The sequence below is a fragment of the Diplotaxodon limnothrissa genome, linkage group LG19 (assembly GCF_057381915.1).
Source record: "Diplotaxodon limnothrissa isolate DT_005_m linkage group LG19, D_limnothrissa_male_GT1.1, whole genome shotgun sequence".
NCBI lineage: Eukaryota > Metazoa > Chordata > Actinopteri > Cichliformes > Cichlidae > Diplotaxodon > Diplotaxodon limnothrissa.
In genome coordinates this window covers 9,053,834-9,074,615 of record NC_140614.1, presented here as the reverse complement: position 1 = coordinate 9,074,615, position 20,782 = coordinate 9,053,834, and the positions used below count along the sequence as shown (strand labels likewise).

At 40.7% G+C, this 20,782-nt stretch overlaps 1 protein-coding gene across 1 annotated transcript; it reads left to right on the top strand.

Moving 5' to 3' along the window:
* Positions 1-2,491: 2,491 nt before the first annotated feature.
* LOC146611663 (polypeptide N-acetylgalactosaminyltransferase 6-like) lies at positions 2,492-5,897 on the top strand. Its single transcript, XM_085343531.1, has 3 exons — positions 2,492-2,574; positions 2,662-2,681; positions 5,025-5,897. The coding sequence occupies exons 1-3, from the start codon at positions 2,492-2,494 to the stop codon at positions 5,732-5,734; spliced, it is 813 nt and encodes a 270-aa protein (XP_085199657.1). The 3' UTR covers positions 5,735-5,897.
* The last annotated feature ends 14,885 nt before the right edge of the window (positions 5,898-20,782 follow it).

Below are 20,782 nucleotides of genomic sequence, written 5' to 3'. Positions count from 1 at the left end.
GATAAAATGCACCAGTAAATAACTCGAGCAATATTGCACCCATTTAAAATATGACTCTGCGCATGTCTTAAGAGCCTCATCCTTACGTTGGTTCACCGCAGCTTTGAATTCAACCGCACAGTGCTCGTGGCACGTGAGAGCCTGGAGATGGGAAATGCCTCATTATGACTGCTCTCCAAGTTAAATGGAGAAGATGTATTATTCATTTTGGAAAATCCCCTGTGAGTGAGACCCAACAGGAAAACAGGAAGTGTGGGAGGTTTTCTCTCTGCCAGCCATTAACCAATTGGTTGATACACCCAGTTCTGCATTCGGAACCCAGGAGAAGCCGTGCAGCATTCGCTCACATAAATTACAGGATGTCCAGGAGGCCTCATCAAACGAGCTGGCTTTTCTTCGGTCTTGATAATAGCATCTCTCCTTTGCCAGACTCTAGTGTTTTTTACTTTCCATTCAATTACAATGGCATTTAATACAAACTCAAACTGTAGCCTAATTCAGCATCTGGATTCTGTATCAGCTCAGTGTCTCATTTCAAAGCAATGCACCCTTCTTCTGCTGATTTAGAGGACATACTGGCGGGTCTTTTAGACTCCCCGACATGCTACACTCCATTGTCCACTGATAAGTTGTTTAATGAAGCATTCTGGAGAGCCTAATCAACTCGCAGTAGTTGAGATTTATAACAAAACCACATTGTATGTACAAGGACTTGTGATGCACGATGAGACACTGATGAAGACGTAACACTGAAATGTTTGTCTGTGGGCATTCTTGCACTTTATCACTTTTTTTGCAGTCTGGTGAGCTGCAATAGATGTTTTGAGGCTTTTTTTTGCCTCTTCTGCTGTCATTTGATATGACTCTGGTAAATATATCACCTAAACTAGACAAATGAAAACCCAGTCCCAGTCGGAAACAATGGAAATGTATCTTGTTAGCACTCTGAACAATTTGTTGATCACAGTAAATTCATTTTACGTTTTCATTAACACTTTTCACAGCGCAGGTAAACTGTCACAACATATGTTGTAAACCTGTGGTTTTAATGTTTCCGTGTGGATGGTTTGATAAGGATTATGGCAGATGTGTGAAACAAACTTGTCTCTGTATAAAGTTGCCTGATGAGACATTAATTTTCACATTTCTGGACTCGTTTTAGGAGAGCCCCCTTTAATTCACTGGATAAAATCGCATAATACAAATACACCGCATGAGTTCAAGGGTTGCAAAGTGTATAATAACGTATGTGCTTGTACTTGCAAACTAAACACACAGAACTACTGTGAGAATAAACACTAATTCCCTTTGCATTTTATGCGTGTCACTGCAGAAGGCAGTTGCACAATGCATCTTCGGGTGTGCATAGTAATACAGTTTTAAAGAGGGAATTGCAATTAGAGAGAGGGGGGAAAGTGGGTCACTTGTGACACCAGGGATGTGCAGCAGAAAGCACTATGTGCTTGTCATGTCATCTCTCACTAAGCTGCAGTCACTCAGGAGCGGCCCCCAGTGTCAGTGATGTCAGTTTGGGCAGGTTGGATCCACTCTAAAAGCAAGCCTGTCCAATTTTCTCCTTACTGGCCATTATCCCTCACAGAAAGAGCCTCTAATATGTTGCAATACAGCTGTCATAAGGACTGGGCTCATATAAGGAGATTAGATTAACTGGATATAGGAATGTTGTCAATGTAACATTTTTTGAAACACCGTGTGTAGGTAGTAAAGCTATTTTAGACCATCATATATGCCTTGAAGGTGATGTTAGGATACTGAAGGATAAATGGTAGAATCCCTATTCTGTAATGGCAGCCTAATAATTACCTGTGTGTGTGGGTAGCTGTGTTGTTGTCACCTATTTGATATTTAAAGCACTTTGAAAAGATCTTTGAAAATCGCTGTGACCTCATTTGAACACATCACACGTTACACTTTTGACTGATGCCTTTTTTCAGCTCTGGCTGGAGTCCAGCCATGTATATGTATAATTTACTGCAAACCAACAAGGTGTATGCATGCAAGGGTTGGAGGAGACCCATAATTTCTACCAGCGATAATCTCCGGAGACACGTCCACATTCGTTGGCACACTTACGTGAATGACACATACAAAGGCCTCTGTGTTATTTACTGAACAATTATTTGCTGTGGATTTTCTCGAACATGGAAATTAGGCTGTTTTTTTTTATCCTTCTAATAACTTTGCATGTACGTGCCAAAGTATGCAAGAAGATTAGCATTTTTCGCAATCCTTGCCAAATTTTACCCATGTGTTTTCCAATTTGAGTCTCAGGCAACACAAAAGCAGCAGCATATTTGGGGTATTTCAGTTAAATAGTGTCAAATAAAAGACTAAAATATTTATAAATTAAAAGCTAAATGGTACCCCGAGGTGTGATTAGTGGTGTTATTAGTGGGTATGTTGTATAGTTTACGATGTTACAGTTGCGGTGTTTTGTTCCCGTTGGGAGCAGAAGATGAAGCTGTACACAATGTCAGGGGCAGCTCAAAGGCTCTTAGCAGTCCCCGGTGGTCCTCCTGGTGGAGCTGGCCTTTTACCCATCCTTTCTAAAAGGTGACATTTTTTACCATATCTTTGCAGTGAATGACTTCGGATACAATCTTGCTCTGATCTATTTTATTCATGTTTCTGTCACTACAGGGGCCCTGCTATGGGTAAAGGTTAGGAAGTGTAAAAAACAGTTGTTCTTCCCATTCCATCTGAACTCCAGAAGTTTTCTCACAGTCCTTTGTGACTACCTGTCCTGTTTTAAGGTTTCCAGAGGTTGTCCGTCCTCCACTCCATGTCTCTAGAGAGTCACAATTAATTTTTTCTCTCCCATCTCTGTTTAGCTACTTTTATCCCTAGCCTTATCCCGCCTTGATCCTTTTTCGGTTTCAACAGTTAGAGAGCTGCCCACTCCCCAGAGTCCTCCTCTCTTACCTGGAAAGCTCTGGCTTCAAACTGTGAAGAGAGGCTTATTGATTTTCAAAAAGTTTGCTGAAATACAAATAATTATGCATCATTACCTAATGCTAATACGATTGCAGCGTATATCTTCAAGGATTTTCTTTTCCTCGTCCCGATCTTTGTGAAATAATAGTTTCCCCTCCCAGAGGGGTTTGGGAACACCAATGAGACTTTTTGTTTTGTTGGAACAAAACTGATATTTCTGATCTAGCGCGGCTGTTATAGCCAAGGTGACAGTGGAGGAATGATGACCTGGTAAGCTATGTTTTCACAGTTTTTTTTTCTTTCTTAAAATTGTTTCCCCTGCAGCGAGGATGGATTTATATGTACCTACAATGAGGGTGGCATGCATCAACCCCAAATTACCTTGTCCTGCCCAGGATAGAAAGCAATATTTAATAACTAGCTGGTCTTTACTCTCAGTGCTAATGAGGGAAATTTCTGTCCACGGCTTTCCAACTGTCACAGCTCATTACAGCAGGTTTCAAAGCTATACCTGCCTGAAGTCTGATGTCTTTTCAGACTGGACCTTTTTTCATTGTTGCCTCCTTCTCAAAGAGAAAAGGTAGTCAGGTGATCGCCACATTAAAAACCTCGAGAGACCCTGCAGCTCCAATTCAAACATTTTCTGTTGTATTGATGACTAATGTTAATTTCTTTAATTACAGAAACTAAAGCTACATGTCGTTTATGCTGATTTTCGTTCAGCTTTTGGTTCACTTTGCCCTCGGGCATCTATAAAGGTGAATGCATCTAAACATTTTTATTTCAAAGAATCCTTGTTTGAGTAAACTGACGACCAAACGTCCACACCAATCCAGATCATGGTAAAAGTAGAGTTTCGGTGTTTTAGTGCGTGCTGACACAAGCTTCAGCTGTCCCAGAAAATGAATTATGGGAATAATTCTGTGTTCTTGCAGCTCAGCCTCATTCAGCAAGCGGGGGCACAGCAACACCTTTCATCCTAACCTCCCTAATGAAATTACAGACTTGCCCTATTTTCTAATTTTATTACTGAGATCATGTATGTACAGTTTACTGCCCCTAAAGTAGGAAGTCCCATAATGAAGAAGAAAGAAACGTCTGTCATTCAACTTCAGTGTAAGTCATGGTGGACTAGGTTGGTAAAAACAACCCAAACTTTGGTGGCAAAATGAGGCCAGAACAAATGAAGTTAGTAATGTGCAGGGATAGCCTTTAGTCGCCGAGGATAGATGGACATAGGTGCAAGAAGGTGGTTGGTTTAGAACAGATGAGAAAAAGAGCACAGAAAGGAAGTAGGACTGCTGGGCGAAGTGTTCTCTAGGGGTTGTGACACCTGAGGCGACTCGACGCCGGGTAAAAGAAAATGAAATGAAGCTGAGCCGAGTGTGGGCTTGACAGACATTGTTCAAGTTGTGGTGAAAAGAGAAATGGGTTTCTGTGGCTCTAGTAGTATCCACTGGTCACTGAGGGTGCCACTAGAGAGGACTTGTTAAAATGATGAAAATATGAGAATGCTGTATTTCCTCAGTTTGCTCTGCGACACATACACATGAATCGTGAATAAAAGGCTGCTGAAACATGTTTGCATATTGTGTTTTGTATATTTAACACATGTGCTTGCAGTGCGCTGACCTGTATGCACATTAGAGGTGGGCGGATTGATCCAAATGTCGATGCTGGTATTTGTATGGGATCAATACTGCCGTGATCGATCCTCTGTTTTTATCCTCTAAGTTCATTATGCAGCCCACTGAACTGTGTTGCATTTTTTTCTTGGAAATGAAAAAAATATAACTGAAACATGCGCTATGAAAAATGTCTGAACCTTTTCGTGTTGACTGTCTCTATTTTAGCATATTTAAACAACAGAAGTTTCCCCAAAGTGCTTTAAAAACAGGCACATTTACAAAAAAAACAAAACGAGTGATTTGTTGCATTTACTAATTATTGTGGAAAGTAAAAATCAAAGTGATTTAGCGGTCATTAAAATGTGTTCAGAATTTGCAAACTAATAATGATTCATCTCATAAATCACGACACACTCTCTCCTACATAAACTGGCTTTATAGTATCGGTGTGGCAGTGTGGGGGTCAGCTAGAGATCATCCCTTGTTCTGTGGTGGGCCACGTCTTCCGTACCAAGAGCCCCCACACCTTCCCCAAGGGCACTGAGGTCATCACCCGCAACCAGGTGCGCCTAGCTGAAGTCTGGATGGATGACTACAAGAAGATCTACTATCGGCGTAACCAAAATGCAGCAGTTATGGCCAGTGAGCATAGATTTGGAGACATCTCTGATCGCCTGAATCTGAGAGAGAGGCTTCATTGCAAGAACTTCAGCTGGTACCTAAATACAGTCTACCCAGAGATCTTTATTCCGGACTTAAATCCAGAAAAATCTGGATCTATTAAAAACTTAGGGTCTAATATGTGCCTGGATGCTGGAGAGAACAACCAGGGGGGTAAACCTCTCATCATGTATCATTGTCACAACATGGGAGGCAACCAGTACTTTGAGTATACGTCTCATAAGGAGCTGCGTCATAACATTGGAAAACAGCTGTGTGTTCATGCGGCGGTGGGATCAGACCCGGTGAAGCTTGAGCTGTGCCGGCTTAAGGGGAAAGGTACCAGTGTGGCCCCTGAACAGGAGTGGGTCTTTACAGAGGAAAATCTTCTGAAGAATCCAAGCAGTGGACAATGTTTAGCGTTGAAAGGAGGCCAGATTTTGATGGACTGCAATGCTGCCGAACTCCACCAGCACTGGACTTTCACCTGACCTTCCAGTCTTCCCGCCGGGTGACCTTTGATACCTTCTACCCTCCCCCCCTTTCTCAAACCTGGCACAAAGGAGCCACATCAATATTGATCGAGTAGAACTTCACCGAAGCTGTGAAGCTTGGGGCGCATACTGAATGAATATTTAAAGAAGGAGGGACAAGGTAAAGACGGTCACATCTGTCAGATGCCTGGGGTGGTCTTAGTTCATTTTAAATTTATTTATGAAAGAAACTCTGCAAAGACATTTGCTGGTGGTTGGGGATCTTCAGCGTCTGGGCTGCGGCACTTGGGAGTGTCACCTTGATCAGGGCGAAGCTGTGAAAACGTGACCTTAAATGACTGGATTTGCTCCTAAACTTGGAAAATTCTTCTTGCTTTGTTTTTGTCAGACACTGAATGTGATCATAAGTTTATATCTTACTGAGGAGTAACAGATGTCTGCTTTTTAAATAAAAATTATGTTTTAGATGAGGGCTTGTTTGTACACAGTATGTTTTTTGTTTGTTTGTTTTGTCTTTTGTTTTTTGGGTTTTTATTTTTTTGTTTTATTTTGTTTTTAATTGCCAAGACTATTCCTGAAAGTTTTATACATAAAAACTAAAGTATCAGTATCGGCAGTATTGTCCTCGCATTTCCTTGGTATCTGATCAACACCCAAATTTTCCATATTGCACAGCAGTGATGCACATATGTAAAAGGTAAGCAGGCTTAAAGGTAATACTGTTTGCTTCATTAAGTAATAAAACTCATCCTTTTCCTGTACTGTGTTTCTTTTTCAAAGTGGCTACTCCCCAATGTATTTTCAAAATAAAAGCAACCCTTCTACTGTAGTCATGAAGCTCCTTTGCTGCAACCTGCATAAATGCCACTTGCTCTTGATAGCAGCGCACGCACTATTAGCAGACACTCTTTCACCCAGCTGAGGGCAACAATTAGCCAACAAAAGGGAATCTCAATCAATTTCAATTTCACCTTTGTAGAGACAATTGAGAACACAAGGGGTTAATTATCCCTCTGCAGTATTGATTGGTGTTCCTCGTTGGCCTTTTAATTAGGGTGAATGATTTGGCGCTGAGGTTGGAGTGAGAGTTAAATGATAAGCATGAGTAGAGGGAAGAGGTGTGTGCAGCAATTCGTCGCCTCCACTCAACAATTTCAGGCCTCCTCCTGTTCATACCCCCCCTCCCCGCCCCACTTTCCTGTACTTATGAATCTGACTGTGCTTTTAGCTGAATAACGTAGGGGCCTCTGATTCAATCTTCTTTTCTCCCCTTCTAGTTATGTTTGACGAATGTGGCTTGATGGAGGCATTTTCTGTCACTCAGATGTCTGAGATTTTGCAAATCACATGCTATTTACCTGTGACAGGCAGATCTGCTGCAATACATAGTTTGTTTCTTATGTATTTTTCATGAAGAAGATGGCATAAAAGGTTATTTTTCTCTTCAGTGAAAGAAGATACCTCCTCAAGCTGTCTCGTTGTCATGTCTCATTGATGGGGGTATGATATGGAATGAATAAAACTCAGATGCAGAAACACTTGCTGGGAGCTTTCTGTGAGCACTGGGCTTCATGCCGCTTGGCTATGCTTGGCTACACAGGTGACAGTGTGGCTTAGCTGTGAAAGTAAGGCAGGCAGAGCTGCAAGGCAAGCCTAATTGAAATCCCCTCCTATGTGAGACAGAAGAGATGGAGCTGTAAAAGGGCCTGTAATTACTGAGGCCACTAATGAGAGATAATTAGGTCATATGGCAATGTCTCTACTGGGGCTGTGCTGCAAGAGATGCGATTAGGAATAAAAAGGTGGGAAAAACTATGAACTCCTGTTGCTCATCACCATTATGTACCACCATTACAAATGAGCAGTTCATTAGTAGCAATAAGTTATGCTCTTTTTCATCATCAGCAGAGTGAATTCTACAAGAAGCCACGCTACACACCTGGCAAGAGATGCAAGGGCGTAAAGTAGATTTTTGCGCCTAAAATGATAGTAAGGACCTGATAGAGAATATGCAAAATTTCTATCCAGTCGTGTGAAAAAGAGCAGTTTCAGAGGACTTATTGAAATTAGAAAAAATGGAAAAAGTAAGGCTTGTTTGAAGTGTTTGTCAGGAGACAGTCTCTTCCCTGTGAAAAGAACATGACAGGACAGCTTAGAAAAATTGTATTTCAACAAACCACAAGACCTCTGGAATAACACCCCTTGGGTAGATACGACCAAAATGGAGATGTTTGCTCATATTGAACAACACCACATGCTAGCATATCAGTAGGGATGGAAATTGATAAGAATTTAGCGATTCCGGTTCCATTATCGATTTTCTTATCCGATTCTCACTGGCTCCCCTTTGAGATTCACCACTATCGCTAAGCAGCAGATCAAAGGTATTTGTGCAAAGTAATTGCATGCTGTGTGGTTCCACACACCAACACAAACACCTATGCTAATGAGGACACACTATGATCTTTCTCTTAGTATTTAGGTATGAACACAAAGCTGACAACAGAAAATAAAGATGGAAACCAGCGCCGAGACTTTAAAGCGATCGCCATGGTGATTCCACTTTAGAAACAGGTAGAAACAGAGGTTGCAGCCTCAATGCTCGTCAGTGCTTTTGATACCCGTTGAAGTTCAGTTTCAGGCTGCTGGCCTGGAGTCAGCATTCACTCAGCTTTAACATCACTTTGGCTTTCTTGGCTAGCTTAGTATTAGAATGCTGCTGTGCAGATGCTTGCAGGCTTGAAGTTGTGTTAGCAGCATAATGCAGCTGTTGCTGTTCTGGATGCAGTTTACCACTTCACCATTGTGCTCTTGTCCTTTTTTGCAATAAAACACAAATAAATTATCCACATCAGTGCTCTAGACTGTACTGCTAATGTCCTCTTCTGGTACAAGAACTGAAATCAGGTGATTGTACGATTGATAAGCGGCAGACTAAGAATTCCAAGGAACTGAACTAAAAGGAACAAGTTCTTACCAAGGACTGGATCTCAATTCCAATCCCTGCATAGCATCGCAAACACCTCATGCCAACTGTCAAGAAAAACGGGGAGATATCCTGATTTGGCTTTGTTCTGCAGCCACAGGACCTGGACACCTTCCAGTCATCGAGTCAACCATGAACTCTGTGTACCAACTTGTTCTAGATCTGTCCAAGAGCTGAAGAGTGGCTGAAACCGAGTCATGCAACAGCAGCAATCGGAGAAGTTGGATCCTAAGAGAGCCGTGCATGAACAAATGCCCAAAACTTGCAACGAAATGAAACAACATGACGAGTGGGCCAAAATTTTCACAATAACATGAGAGAATGATCAGCTCTTGCAGAAAATAAGTGCTTCATGTAATTGCTAATAAAGGTGGTTCTACATGCTACTGAGTCGAGTTAGTTATTTGCAATGCTGCACTGAGTCCTGCGAAACTCTCGTTTTTTTCACATGACTGTATCTGGTGGATCTGTTTCGAGTTAATTGTGCTCCTTGTGTTTTTTCTTGACTAATTTGGCATCAAGCTGAAATTGTTTTTCTCTGCATTTTCACATTGCAGACTTAATTTGTACTCTTTAACAGTTAAACAATAAAAAACAGGTTTAAATGTTAATAAGAAGTAATTATGCACTTAAATAAAAGTAATAATATCACAGTGTGTGATGAACATATTAAAAAATCCGTTTGAAACAGAACATTTTGAGCCTGATGTGCCCTCAGCTCATCTGGATTATTTGTACATAGGATGACCAAAAATAGGCAAAACATAATCCACTCAGAAATGAAAAGTAACTGAGATTAATTTAGCTGTTTATCACTGATGCTGAATTTACTTTCATTGTGTGTAACAGTCTTAGTAAATTAGAGTCACTCTATATAAGCAAAGTGAGAAACTAGTAACACTCTTACAATTCAGTCATACCCTGGTCTTCCAATCTCATCAGAATTTTATGCTCTACTTTTAACCACTTTCTACAGACATCATTTGAAAAAAGCCCTTTTAAATAAATGTAGTTTTAATCCAGAAGTCAGTTAAGGGATGATGGGGATTCGGAAGAGGCTGAAACAGACTGCTTCATGTTTAACGTGCTGGTGGGACTGCATGACTAATACAGGAGATGCTGCTGTGATGTTCACAGTTAGAGTGTGATTATGTAGAGCTGCTGCGCATGAATGAATGATTCCAACACAACGTGCATGTGGAATCCAGTTGAAAAAGACTTTTATACACCCGGTCCCTTTGCAGTTGTATATATTGATGTTGCAATTCATGTTTCTGTGGCTGTTCAGGGAAACATTTGTACTTTGTTTAGTTTACCATCTCTTTTTCAGGGCTAACGTGAAAGTCAATATTTCTTGGATTTGTTTTGTGTGCAGTGCTCAGTTTGTGGAAAACATTGATTTGTTCTTTGGTCTTTTTTCCTTTTGGCTTAGCTTGGCGTAAAAAGGATAAAGTTGCTCTATAGCTTATACAATGCGTCACAGCTTATAGCAGTGGATGTCTGATAGAGTGTGTTGAGGATTGAATTTACGGACACATGACATGCATGACTGCACCTGTTCCCCAGATTCAATCAAGGTAAAGAATTTAACAAAAAGGCCAACAGCCTCCATAAAGCAGAATCAGCCATGTGTTTTCTTTATTGGAGAAATGTAAAACTAAAGTGGGAGAGTCATGGGTCCAGCTTTGAAAAGCCCTAATGGGTTTCTTTAGAGCTCTTCAGGATAATGACCTCTTCAGCTCGCCAACCATTTAAGTGATCTCCAGTTAATTGGGCAGGAACCCCAATCATGTCGGCACATTCGCCCCATCTGACCCTGCTCTCTTTTAATCCATTAGCCTTATTTTTCTTCTATATTTTACAGGGAGCCTTCAGAGAAAATCATCTGTGAGTCTGAAGCAGGGTCTCGAAGCGAGTGTATAAAATTTGCAGCACTATTAAAGGAAAATAATACCGCTTTGGTCCACTAAGGCAGGGAATGCGATCAAAGACAAAGAATGATTTTAAGCACCCTTCAAGCGTCACTATATCATCAAACCAGTGAGTACATTCAAAGGGGTTTGTGATGCCACAAGGACCAAGATGGCATCGCTTTTGCTTACAGTTAGACTTCAAACAGTCAATCATCAAAGTTACCTTGTGTCGTTCATAGTATTTTTTTGTGATGACATACTGCACAGTATTGGGAAAACTGTAAACACTTTGTAATGTGAAAATTTGTAAAAGTGTAAGCATTCACAAGGGGTGAGTAGTTAATGTTAGGTTTATATCTCAATACTGACAGAAAATACAGAAAATACACATTTGAGCTGATGTCTCTAATTTTCCTGCCACGTTCTGTTTTCCAGATGCAAACGAAAAAGCTTTAAACCGTAGTCAAACCATAAAAGGTGAAAAAAAAGGTAATGGAAAAATGCAGTATTTTTGGTGAGGACATACTGTTATAGTCTCTTAATCTCTCCACATGGATCTGACGCTTTTGTCTGCTGCTACTTTTAGTCGCCACAGCAGCGCAGAAGCTTCAGTTGCTTCATGCGCATCGTGACGTATTTGCCAAGCCTGTTGTAATGTCACTGTATTACATTTTGATGCACTGATACAGGGATACAATGCTTTTTTTCTTCATATGTTTACACAGTTGTTTTCATGCTCATTTAAAAAAAAAAAAAAAAAAAGCACCTTGCTTCATTTCAAAGTCTAAGAAGCCACAAAAGTCAAAAATCAGTCATCTAAATGAGATGCCTGGAGGAAAAATAATGAACGTGAGCAGGAAATAAAGGTTGTTGATTGTTGAGAAAGACTGATTGTTGATTACAATCCCTTACTGCAAAAAGAGGAAGAAAGAAAGAAGTTGTAAAATCTGATTAACATTAATAAGTCTAAATTATTATATATGCCCACAGCGCCTTTTCAAGTTCTGTCACAGATACAGACTTTAGTGAGCTACATAACTGGCTGACGTCATTGCCCACATTCATGCTTGTGTGTAATTACGTGTTAATTATCGTGTGGTATTACATATGTGGTGCCAGCTGATAAAAAAGTCTCTCAGGTTTTTCCACTTCTTCGTATTCACTCAAGTCCATTTTGGTCGTTTCAGCAATCTCCCTCCAGGAATCTGCTGACATTCGATTCCTTATATATATATATATATATATATATATATATATATATATATATATATATGCTATTATTATTGTTCTATGTGCTGAGGCGATGATTGCTATTCTGCCACTGGTAAGTTAAAAAACAAAAAAGTAGCTGGAAATGGTGCTGAACTGACCAGTTATATATTTGATGTGTAGTTATTTTTCAGGTTATGTCGTAGGGTTAAAAGTGGTTTCTAATTACATCGTAGTTTGTGACATAGATTTCTGTGGAAGTCTAAATCAGAAGAAGTTATGGGTGATGTACACTGAACATGAGGAACAGGAAGAATATGCACAGAAAGCCAGCTGGGTGATTTGAACCCAAAATAGTAGGAATTACATTTACAATCATATAGACTGTGATTAAAGTGTAACCAAAAAAAGAAATAAAAAGTCAAAATTGTAACAAAATAAGGAAACATTTTTTCCAGTGTTTTTCCAGCTGTCTGCCTAAATCTGTCTAAATCTGTGATTCTGAGTTCTGGGATGTGTCCCCGTTCTTCATTTCTCTTTAACATGGAAAGTATCAGTTGGATGTTAGTATGGGTGGGAATCACTGATCTTTCTTCCCTCATCGGGCTTAAAGAGAAGAAAGCTTCCTGTGGGTCCCATCTTGGCTGAGACAAATACATAGTGGCATCTGTGTTCTGCAGGCCTCTGTGACACGGCGGCCGGGAACAGCGACTGGTGGGACGAGATGAATATTCATCACTGGGTGCTATTTCACCCCATCAGCCCGTGCCGGCTGTTCCCTGTCCTCTGTCAGGGACTGAAAGAGAGAATGGGGCTAAGAATATGTTGATGAGAATCAGAGCCGAGACAGATGAGAAGCAGACTGAGGGAAGAAATGACTATGTTTTGAAAGATGCCTTTGACCACCAGATGAGAAAGACAAGTTGGATGGGTGAACGGTAAGTGAAGGGAGAGGAGGAAAGAGAGAAAGGCTTAGGTGTGGGAAAGGATGGCTTTAGAAAGATAACTAGACAGCCACTCAACAAAGGAAAAGGTGTGGGAGAAGAGAGAAGGGGTAAAAAATGGCAAAGGGTATAAAAAGGAGGGGGTGTGGGTGGAGCTCAGAGAGGACAACGAGAGGAGGACTGAGAGGAAGTGAAAGAGATTGCTCTGGAAAGATGAGTAAATTAAACTGGTGTGAGAAAGTGGCAAACGATGCAGCAAAATGGAGAGCAGAAAAGGATGACTCTGCAGCGACGAGCAGACAGCATGGGCAGAGACAAAGGTTTGGAAGTTTGGCGCTTGTGTAAAGGATGATTTATCCCCGGATGAAGACAGAATCACACCCCTCCCGCTTGTCCTGGGCTCTGGCTGCACGCTTACCCGTGGACAGGAGTGCTGCTGCTCTCTGGTCGAGGGATAAGTAAACAAGGCTGTTGCTCGCAGATGGGACTGTTTGAGATGAATAGCCTTGTCACAAAAATATGCATGCACGTGCAAAAACATACAAATCCACAGCACACTCACACCAAACGGTGGAAAGGAAAACAAATACTCATGCATGAGCTAACCCCCTTGGTAAAAAAACACTTTAGGAAAAAAAACCCAAAATGTGTCTGCAGCTTTTAGGTGTTTTTGGTGGTGGGCAAGGCCGCTGTGAAGGAGATGGTGTTATGTTTGATTCAGCATTTTCAGGGCTGAAGCAGGAAAAAAGCTGGGGGCCAGCGTGTCTGGCTTTCCTGCTGTGGCTGACTGTCAGTACGTGTGTGTGTGTGTGTGTGTGTGTGTGTGTGTGTGTGTGTGTGTGTGTGTGCGTGTGCGTGTGCGCGTGCGTGCGTGTGTGCGTGTGTGTGTGTGTGTGTGTGCGTGTGTGAGGGAGAAAAGGGACAAAATAGATGGCAGACTTAAGGCGCTTGTGTTTCTGTCTGAGTGTGGCTGAGCACCCATTAACTTCACTCTTTCTTTTAGCACGTCTGTCTGCATTGTGTTGTTGTCTTGTTTGCATGAGAAACCTGTAATCTTCCGGAAATGTGGGGAAGCAGTAATAACGAGCAGGTACCGAACACAAGGGCTCAGAAAAGACATCTCCAAAATCTTGACAGGAAGCGTGGAGAAACAAATGAAAAAAAAAAAAAAAAGCAGTCATCAACCTGATATTTTTCATTTGTCAGTGAGGCACGAGCGTGACAGTGTCACTTCCCACATGAAAAGGAAAAAGGGAAACGCATCGAACTGTAAGCCTCATCACTCCACTGCCTTTTCTTCCCTCGGCCAGCTCTGTTCGCCGTGAAAAAACAGACCAGGGAAATTCATTATCGCTAATGTATTCTGATGTGCCAGATTTCATCACACCTGAAGAGCATAATAGCAGTTTGGGTACTGTTAGTACATATTGAAGATTTTTATACAGTATGATCCACAGTGCAGATTCTAAAAATATTTATGCAGCGTGTATGGAGCGTCTCCGTCTCTATGTGATCTTCTGTGTTTGTGGAGCTGAAGGTTAAGAGAATAATGCATGTTGATGGAGGCTTTTTGTAGCTGTAAAGTTGAAGTCTTTGGTCCAACAGTCTGAGAAAATGACAACACATGTGTGACTTCAGCATCTGTAAAGGCGACACGGCAGTTGTGGAGGGGTAATTATACAGTCATGGGGAAAAAGGAAAGTTTTCACAGTCTTTCTGTGTCGTCCTGTGCTCAATGTACATCATAATTCAGTGACTTGTGGAACCACTATTAGCAACGGTATCTTTAAGTAGTCCTATGTTGTATGACTCTCACATCATTGTGGAGGAATTTTAGCCCACTCGTCTTCACAATGCTGCTTCAGTTAATTGCGGTTTGTGGCTATTCGCTTTGACAGCTTTCTTAAAGCCTCAACGCAGCGTTTCAATCCAGTTAAGGTCTGGACTTTGGCCTCACATCTGACTCCATATAGGTGGCCAGGCCCCATGACTGCAAAACAAGTCAAAATCATCATCCCTCTTTCCCCCATTTGTGCTAATATGCTGCGTGTAGTTTTTTGCTAATTGGCAAACATCTCTACAAAGGACACAAGTCCAGAAGTCCTGCAGTTTATTCATAGGCTACTCTGCAAACCTAAGCTTTGCTTCAATGTTCCTTTTAGAAGCTTGAGGCAAAGCTTAGGTTTGCAGAGTAGCCTCTTTGCTGTGTGATCACTGTGCACTGTGTGGTAAGGTCTTTGCTAAGACATACACTTCTGGGAAGATTGGCAGTTGACTTGAATGTTTTCCACTTGTGAATGAATTGTTTCCGCTGTAGAATGAAGGACATTTCTTTCCCCATATTAATTTTAGTGCAAAGAAGCACATTCTGAAAACACTCATTCAACATTCACATTAATGAATCAACTCTATACAAAATAGATGACAAGCAGTCAAATATGTATTAATGGCCATTACTTAGAAATGCAGCTCCATGGCTGTGTGCTATGGTAGGCCATTGGAAATCTCTTTATCAGAAAGTGCAGAGCTGATGATGACTGAACCACTATTGTGACACAATTCATTCTTTGCACATCCATCTAGTGGACCAGATCACACATTTTGGCAGGCCTTAACTGGTCTGCAAACCTTTTTTTTTTTTTTACATCATCGTTCTAGACATTCAAGCAGCATATTACTTACCTTTTTATATAGTGATTTTCTACTCTAACTGAGGACTTTATACTACAACCATCATTTACCCAATTACACACACATTCACACATGTTTGTATACCTGAGGCCCTTTTCTAACTTTCTCAGATACACTCACACTCTGACTGATGCATCTGGGGCAGCTTTGGGTTTAGTATGTTGCCCAAAGAAACACTGACATGCAGACTGGCGGAGCCAATGCCCACCTTCCAATTGTTAGATTACCACTCTATCTCCTGAGCCACAGACGCCTCCCACAACAACAATAATCTGTACAATTATTATCATACTTGCTCCTGTAAACATTTATTACACCTTACAGACCAAATGCTTGGTTCAACATTTTTCTTTGCACCATCTTTCAATTTCCTCCCAGTTAAAAAGGGATGACCTGAGCTAAGTACTACTAAGTATGAAGTATTAAGCACTACTGCTTCTAGTCAAGATTTATATGTAAGTGACATCACGTAAAACTATTGCTATGATTGAATATTCCAGTAGGAACTGTTACTTTCACATTATTCCAAAATACTATGACTCACTGAGCTTGATAATTAAGTCCTTTACTATTTAAATTCATATACTAGAAAATCAGAAACTATCAACCAAAAACTGAGCAGTGAGTGGTCTCTGTTAGGTTTCTTTTTGAGTAGCAAGATTTGAAAAGAGCTGCAAATGTTGCAGGACTCACTCTTACGAAGATGTACTTGGACACAGTATTAATAATAATAATCTTGAGATGCCAGAACGATTGTTCCTACAGCTTTGATGTGGCCACTAAAAATTTAAAGTCTCATCAATGATTACACCAAGACTGTTGACATGGGTGTCCTAGACTCAAGGTCAGCAGTCTGATTGCCAACCTTCCTTTGTTTATTGCCAAAAAACAATATTTCCACCTTAACTTTATTTAAATTGCTTTAAATGGGTTCAACAAAAGTCAGAATAATAAAGGGAAATGTTTTACAGTTGTGGATGAGTAGTTGAGGCTCATCTGAAATGTTTGGGTTTTTCCCCCATTTATTTTAGAAAAGTATTGACAGGTGTTCTGTTAATAGGCAGCAAACTGACATCTCTCAATAAATATCCTAATGACACATCATTAGCCAACCTTTTTTTTGTGCACACATTTGTGAAATCATGACTGTTTGGGGCTGTGGATATTTCATCAAGCCCATCAGAAATGGTCTTGATGGATGGTTGGCTATCAAGAGGCCATTCTTAAGGTAGGGAAACTGAGAAAGGGCCGAGGTGAAATTATACAAGAACTGGACTGAAATCAGTGACAAGTCTCATGGAGTAATGAACCAAAATGAATAATCTTTGGTTAAAATTGCCATCGATATGAATGGAGGAGGACAGAAGAAAGGTCTAACAATGAGTGTCTACAGTCATCTGTAAAACACGGTGGAGGCTCCATCATGGTTTGGGGTTACATGTCAGTGAGAGATGAACCCAGAAAAGTGCTGTCAGATTTGAATTAATCCACCGTGCAATACCATCTAGAAAGCATCTGATTGGCTTTATTTTTTTTTAGCAGTATAAATAACCCAATAAAAATACCTGATCGTCTTAACAGAGAACAGAACAAAAGACAGCCAACATGCAAAGAAGCTTTGAATGTCCTTCAACAAGGCTATTCCTAAACACTACTGGAAGGAGTTGCAAGAGAGCTTGCCCAAAGAGTTCTGGCTGTGTTAAAGAATAAAAGTAATCATACCGAATATTGACTTTCAAGCTTATCAGAATTTTACTTAGAACTCTACTTTTACCTTATATATTGTATATTTAAATACAATGTTGCTGCAAAATACAAAGAAATAGTTTTAAGACACTGTAGCAAAATATGTTCTGGTTTAAGCTCTGGCAAGGCATCACATTAATGTCATAATCAAGCACACTTTTCAAAAAGTCTTTTGTGCCCCAAAATGCCAACTTCAATGGCATTAAAGGAAATATTTCTGTTCAGTCGCAAATGAATATGAACTGTGGGTGAAGTTTATTTGAAAACAATAAAAAATGATATAAAAAAAAAAGAGACTATAAAAACACATCCTTTATTTTTTGTAAGTTTGTTTTTCTTTTCTTTAGTGTCAAGTAATGTTTTAGCAACGGGTTACATCCCAGAAAAGGGATAAATAGAAATCTTACAAATCAGGTCCTGAAGCAGAAGTGATTCAGAATCAAGCTTTAAGGCCTGTGGAGTTAACCCACCCGCTGAGATCAAACCTCTCTGCTATTTACCTGAGACAAAATGTAACAGGGGCAGAAGGCGACGCTTCTGTCACGATATTTTCTGCTCCTATCAGACAGCTCGTCGTCACAGGAGGGCCTCCCAGCTCTCGCTCAGATTTGTCTGTTGTTCCTTTTTAATTCCTGGAGCAAGGTGACGCCCAATGGCAAGCTGCGATGTGACAGCGTACCTAAATCTGCTCATTGTGTGACAGTGGGGGGAAGGAGCTGGATTTTCATCACTGGCAGGCTTTTGTTAAAGAATGTGGATGATTTTGGGAGGGGGGCTAAAGCTGTAAAATGATTTTTTTGTATTTTTAGATTTAGATTACACTTCAAGCTCTTAGAGGATGCATTTTAAACCTATGCCTGTGGGTGTGTCTGTGTAAGGCCTGTAGGTCTAACATTAATAAACACTGCTTTCCCAGTGTGAATCCAGATGGATTTTTAGACAGCAGAGAGAAATATTAGATTACACGCCATCCGACACTACATTAAATCCCCGGTCTGTTCCCATGGTAGCTGTCAATAACACTGCATGGGCGAATGCGGGCCTGAATTCATTTCTGCAAAAATGCCCTTAAAGTGTGACATGAAATGCCATTTGCATTAAAGATCCCCGCTCCTTATATGGTGTCGTCACCTTCTCATGTAGAACTATCCAAAGGAAACACGTTTATTTCATAAACACTTCTGACCATTTTCTAAAATGCGAAGATTTAAGCCAGAGTTTTCTGTGAAAAGAAACAGCCCATTTTTGGAGAACACTGTGCCATCTCTATCAGCGCTCACTGACAGCATCTGTGTAGCATCTAAAGTGGGCATCATCACCGCTGTTCCCCACGCGCGACACAACTATTTTTGAAAAGCATAAAGATGGGAAATGGTGCATCTGTCTCTGGCATCACTCTGGCATAAACATCTGAGAGCCTGTTCGCACCTGTTTCCAAATGAATGCCTGATGTTGGTTGTAGATGTTTCCCTCCTAGGAAAAACTTAAAATTCAAACCACGTGACTGACACCAGCTGCAGATTTCATTTGAAGGTGAAGCTTTGCTCGTATGCTGTTTCTGTTTTGTTTTTTTTCATGGACACAGAGATAAATGTTGGCCTAAATCATGTTTTTTTTTGTGTTCAAGTAGGTGCAACTCTAAATGTGCTTTACTTAAGACATTCAATATGATAAATACACAATGATGTCAAAAAGCAGTTATACAGTTCTCCTTGGCTCACCAGTGTTTTTTTGTACTGTGAACTTTCTATCAAGGAATCCACCCTTTAATTTTCTTAACAGGTAATCCAATCAGGTTAAAAAAGAGAAAGCCTGAGGGGCTCAGAGCAGAGCCGCTGCTCCTCCACATTGAAAGGAGCCAGCTGAGGTTGCTCAGGGATCTGACAAGGATGCCTCCTGGGTGAGGTGTTCCCGGTATGTCCCACTGGGAGGAGGCCCCGGGGTAGACCCAGGACATGCTGGAGAGATTATATCTCTTGGCTGGCCTGGGAACACCTTGGTGTTCCCCCTGGATAAGCTGGAGGAGGTGGCTGGGGAGAGGGAGGTCTGGGCTTCTCTGCTTAGGCTGCTGTTCCTGCGACCCGGTCCTGGAAGATGGATGGATGGGATGGATGGAGGAAAATCCAGTCTCCAGTATAACTGAAGGTTCTATTACTGCTGGATCCTTGCTCAGTTACCTTTTGCTCTGCTCCCAAAGTTATATCATCAGACTGTCAGTTCTAGACTAAACTATTAATGCTATTTGAATTACAGTGGAACAGCAGCAAATCTCCATGTTTCAAATGCTGTAAGCAGCTAGTTTTGTGATTTTGATTTGATAAATGGCTTCAAATCATTAACAAATTATCAACCTTGCTAGTGATTTATTTTTGCTCCAGAACTTATTGATAATCAATAGCCAGTTATTTGCACGACGGCCCTTGAGAATGAATGCATCAGAGCCCATCACAACCAAACTGTGTATTAGGCCTGGACGCTCATTACACACCAGGCTTTTCCTGTAACCTACAGCTTATCACAGTGAATCCATCTGAAATGAAATGTCCTCCTGTCTGAAAACATGAAACATGGGCACATTAAGTTCTTGTGCAGAAGGCTTTTGATTCTGATCCATCCTTTTACCGTGGCTCCCAGGCAGCCGCTGGTATTTATTGTATATGTTGTATGTCTCAGGTATTTTCTGATCTCTCACTGTGAGCAGTGACAGTTTTTCTTCTGCCACTGTTAGACAAATTGGGCAGATCTGGTGGTAAAAGGCAGTCTACGTATGGATGCAGTGAGCTGTTATCACTGGCCCTGCTTGCTTGTTTTCATAATGTATTCGTCTCCTTATTTATATGCAATATCGGGCATATCTTTACCCTTTCTGTTTGTTTACCTTCTCTGCATGGATGTGGTAAATTCATATGAGTCATACCTAACATTTCATTAATAATAGCAATCTTTATGTTTCATGCCTAAAGGAATGATTAGAGTTTTATAGCTGCGATCAAAAGGTTATATACATCATCCTGGACATAAATGTCAAGGCGTTACTGGGCTTTCAGTCATCTCTGTGATTTGTTGTTTTTCTGGGGTAGAATGGTTGTATAACATACATCTTTAAAAGTTAAAAAAATTCTGCACATATTAGCATATTTCAGATATTTGGGGTTCTCTGAAACATGATTGGAATTCAAATATACAAAAGAAACTGCACACCTAATATTTTGCTAAAACTTTAACAAACTTTTGATACAATTCTGGTTGAATATTTGCCCGTTCTTACAAGTAGAACTGCAAAATACAGTTAAAAATGGTTGTTTCACCGGCACATACCTTACTTTTTACACATTTTAGACACATTTAAGGTCGGAATTGGAACAGAAACCATAGTTAATCAAACAGCCTGGTTTATCGATTCTACACTCAGCTTTTAGATTTCTGTGGCAGTTTTACGTCCATTCTTTCAGATGTACCACTGGGACAACCTCGAAGCACGATTCGACCCCTCCCCAGTTTTCTTATCATTGAATGCCAATACTGCTCCAAACATACCTCTGCAAGTTGTAGCTAT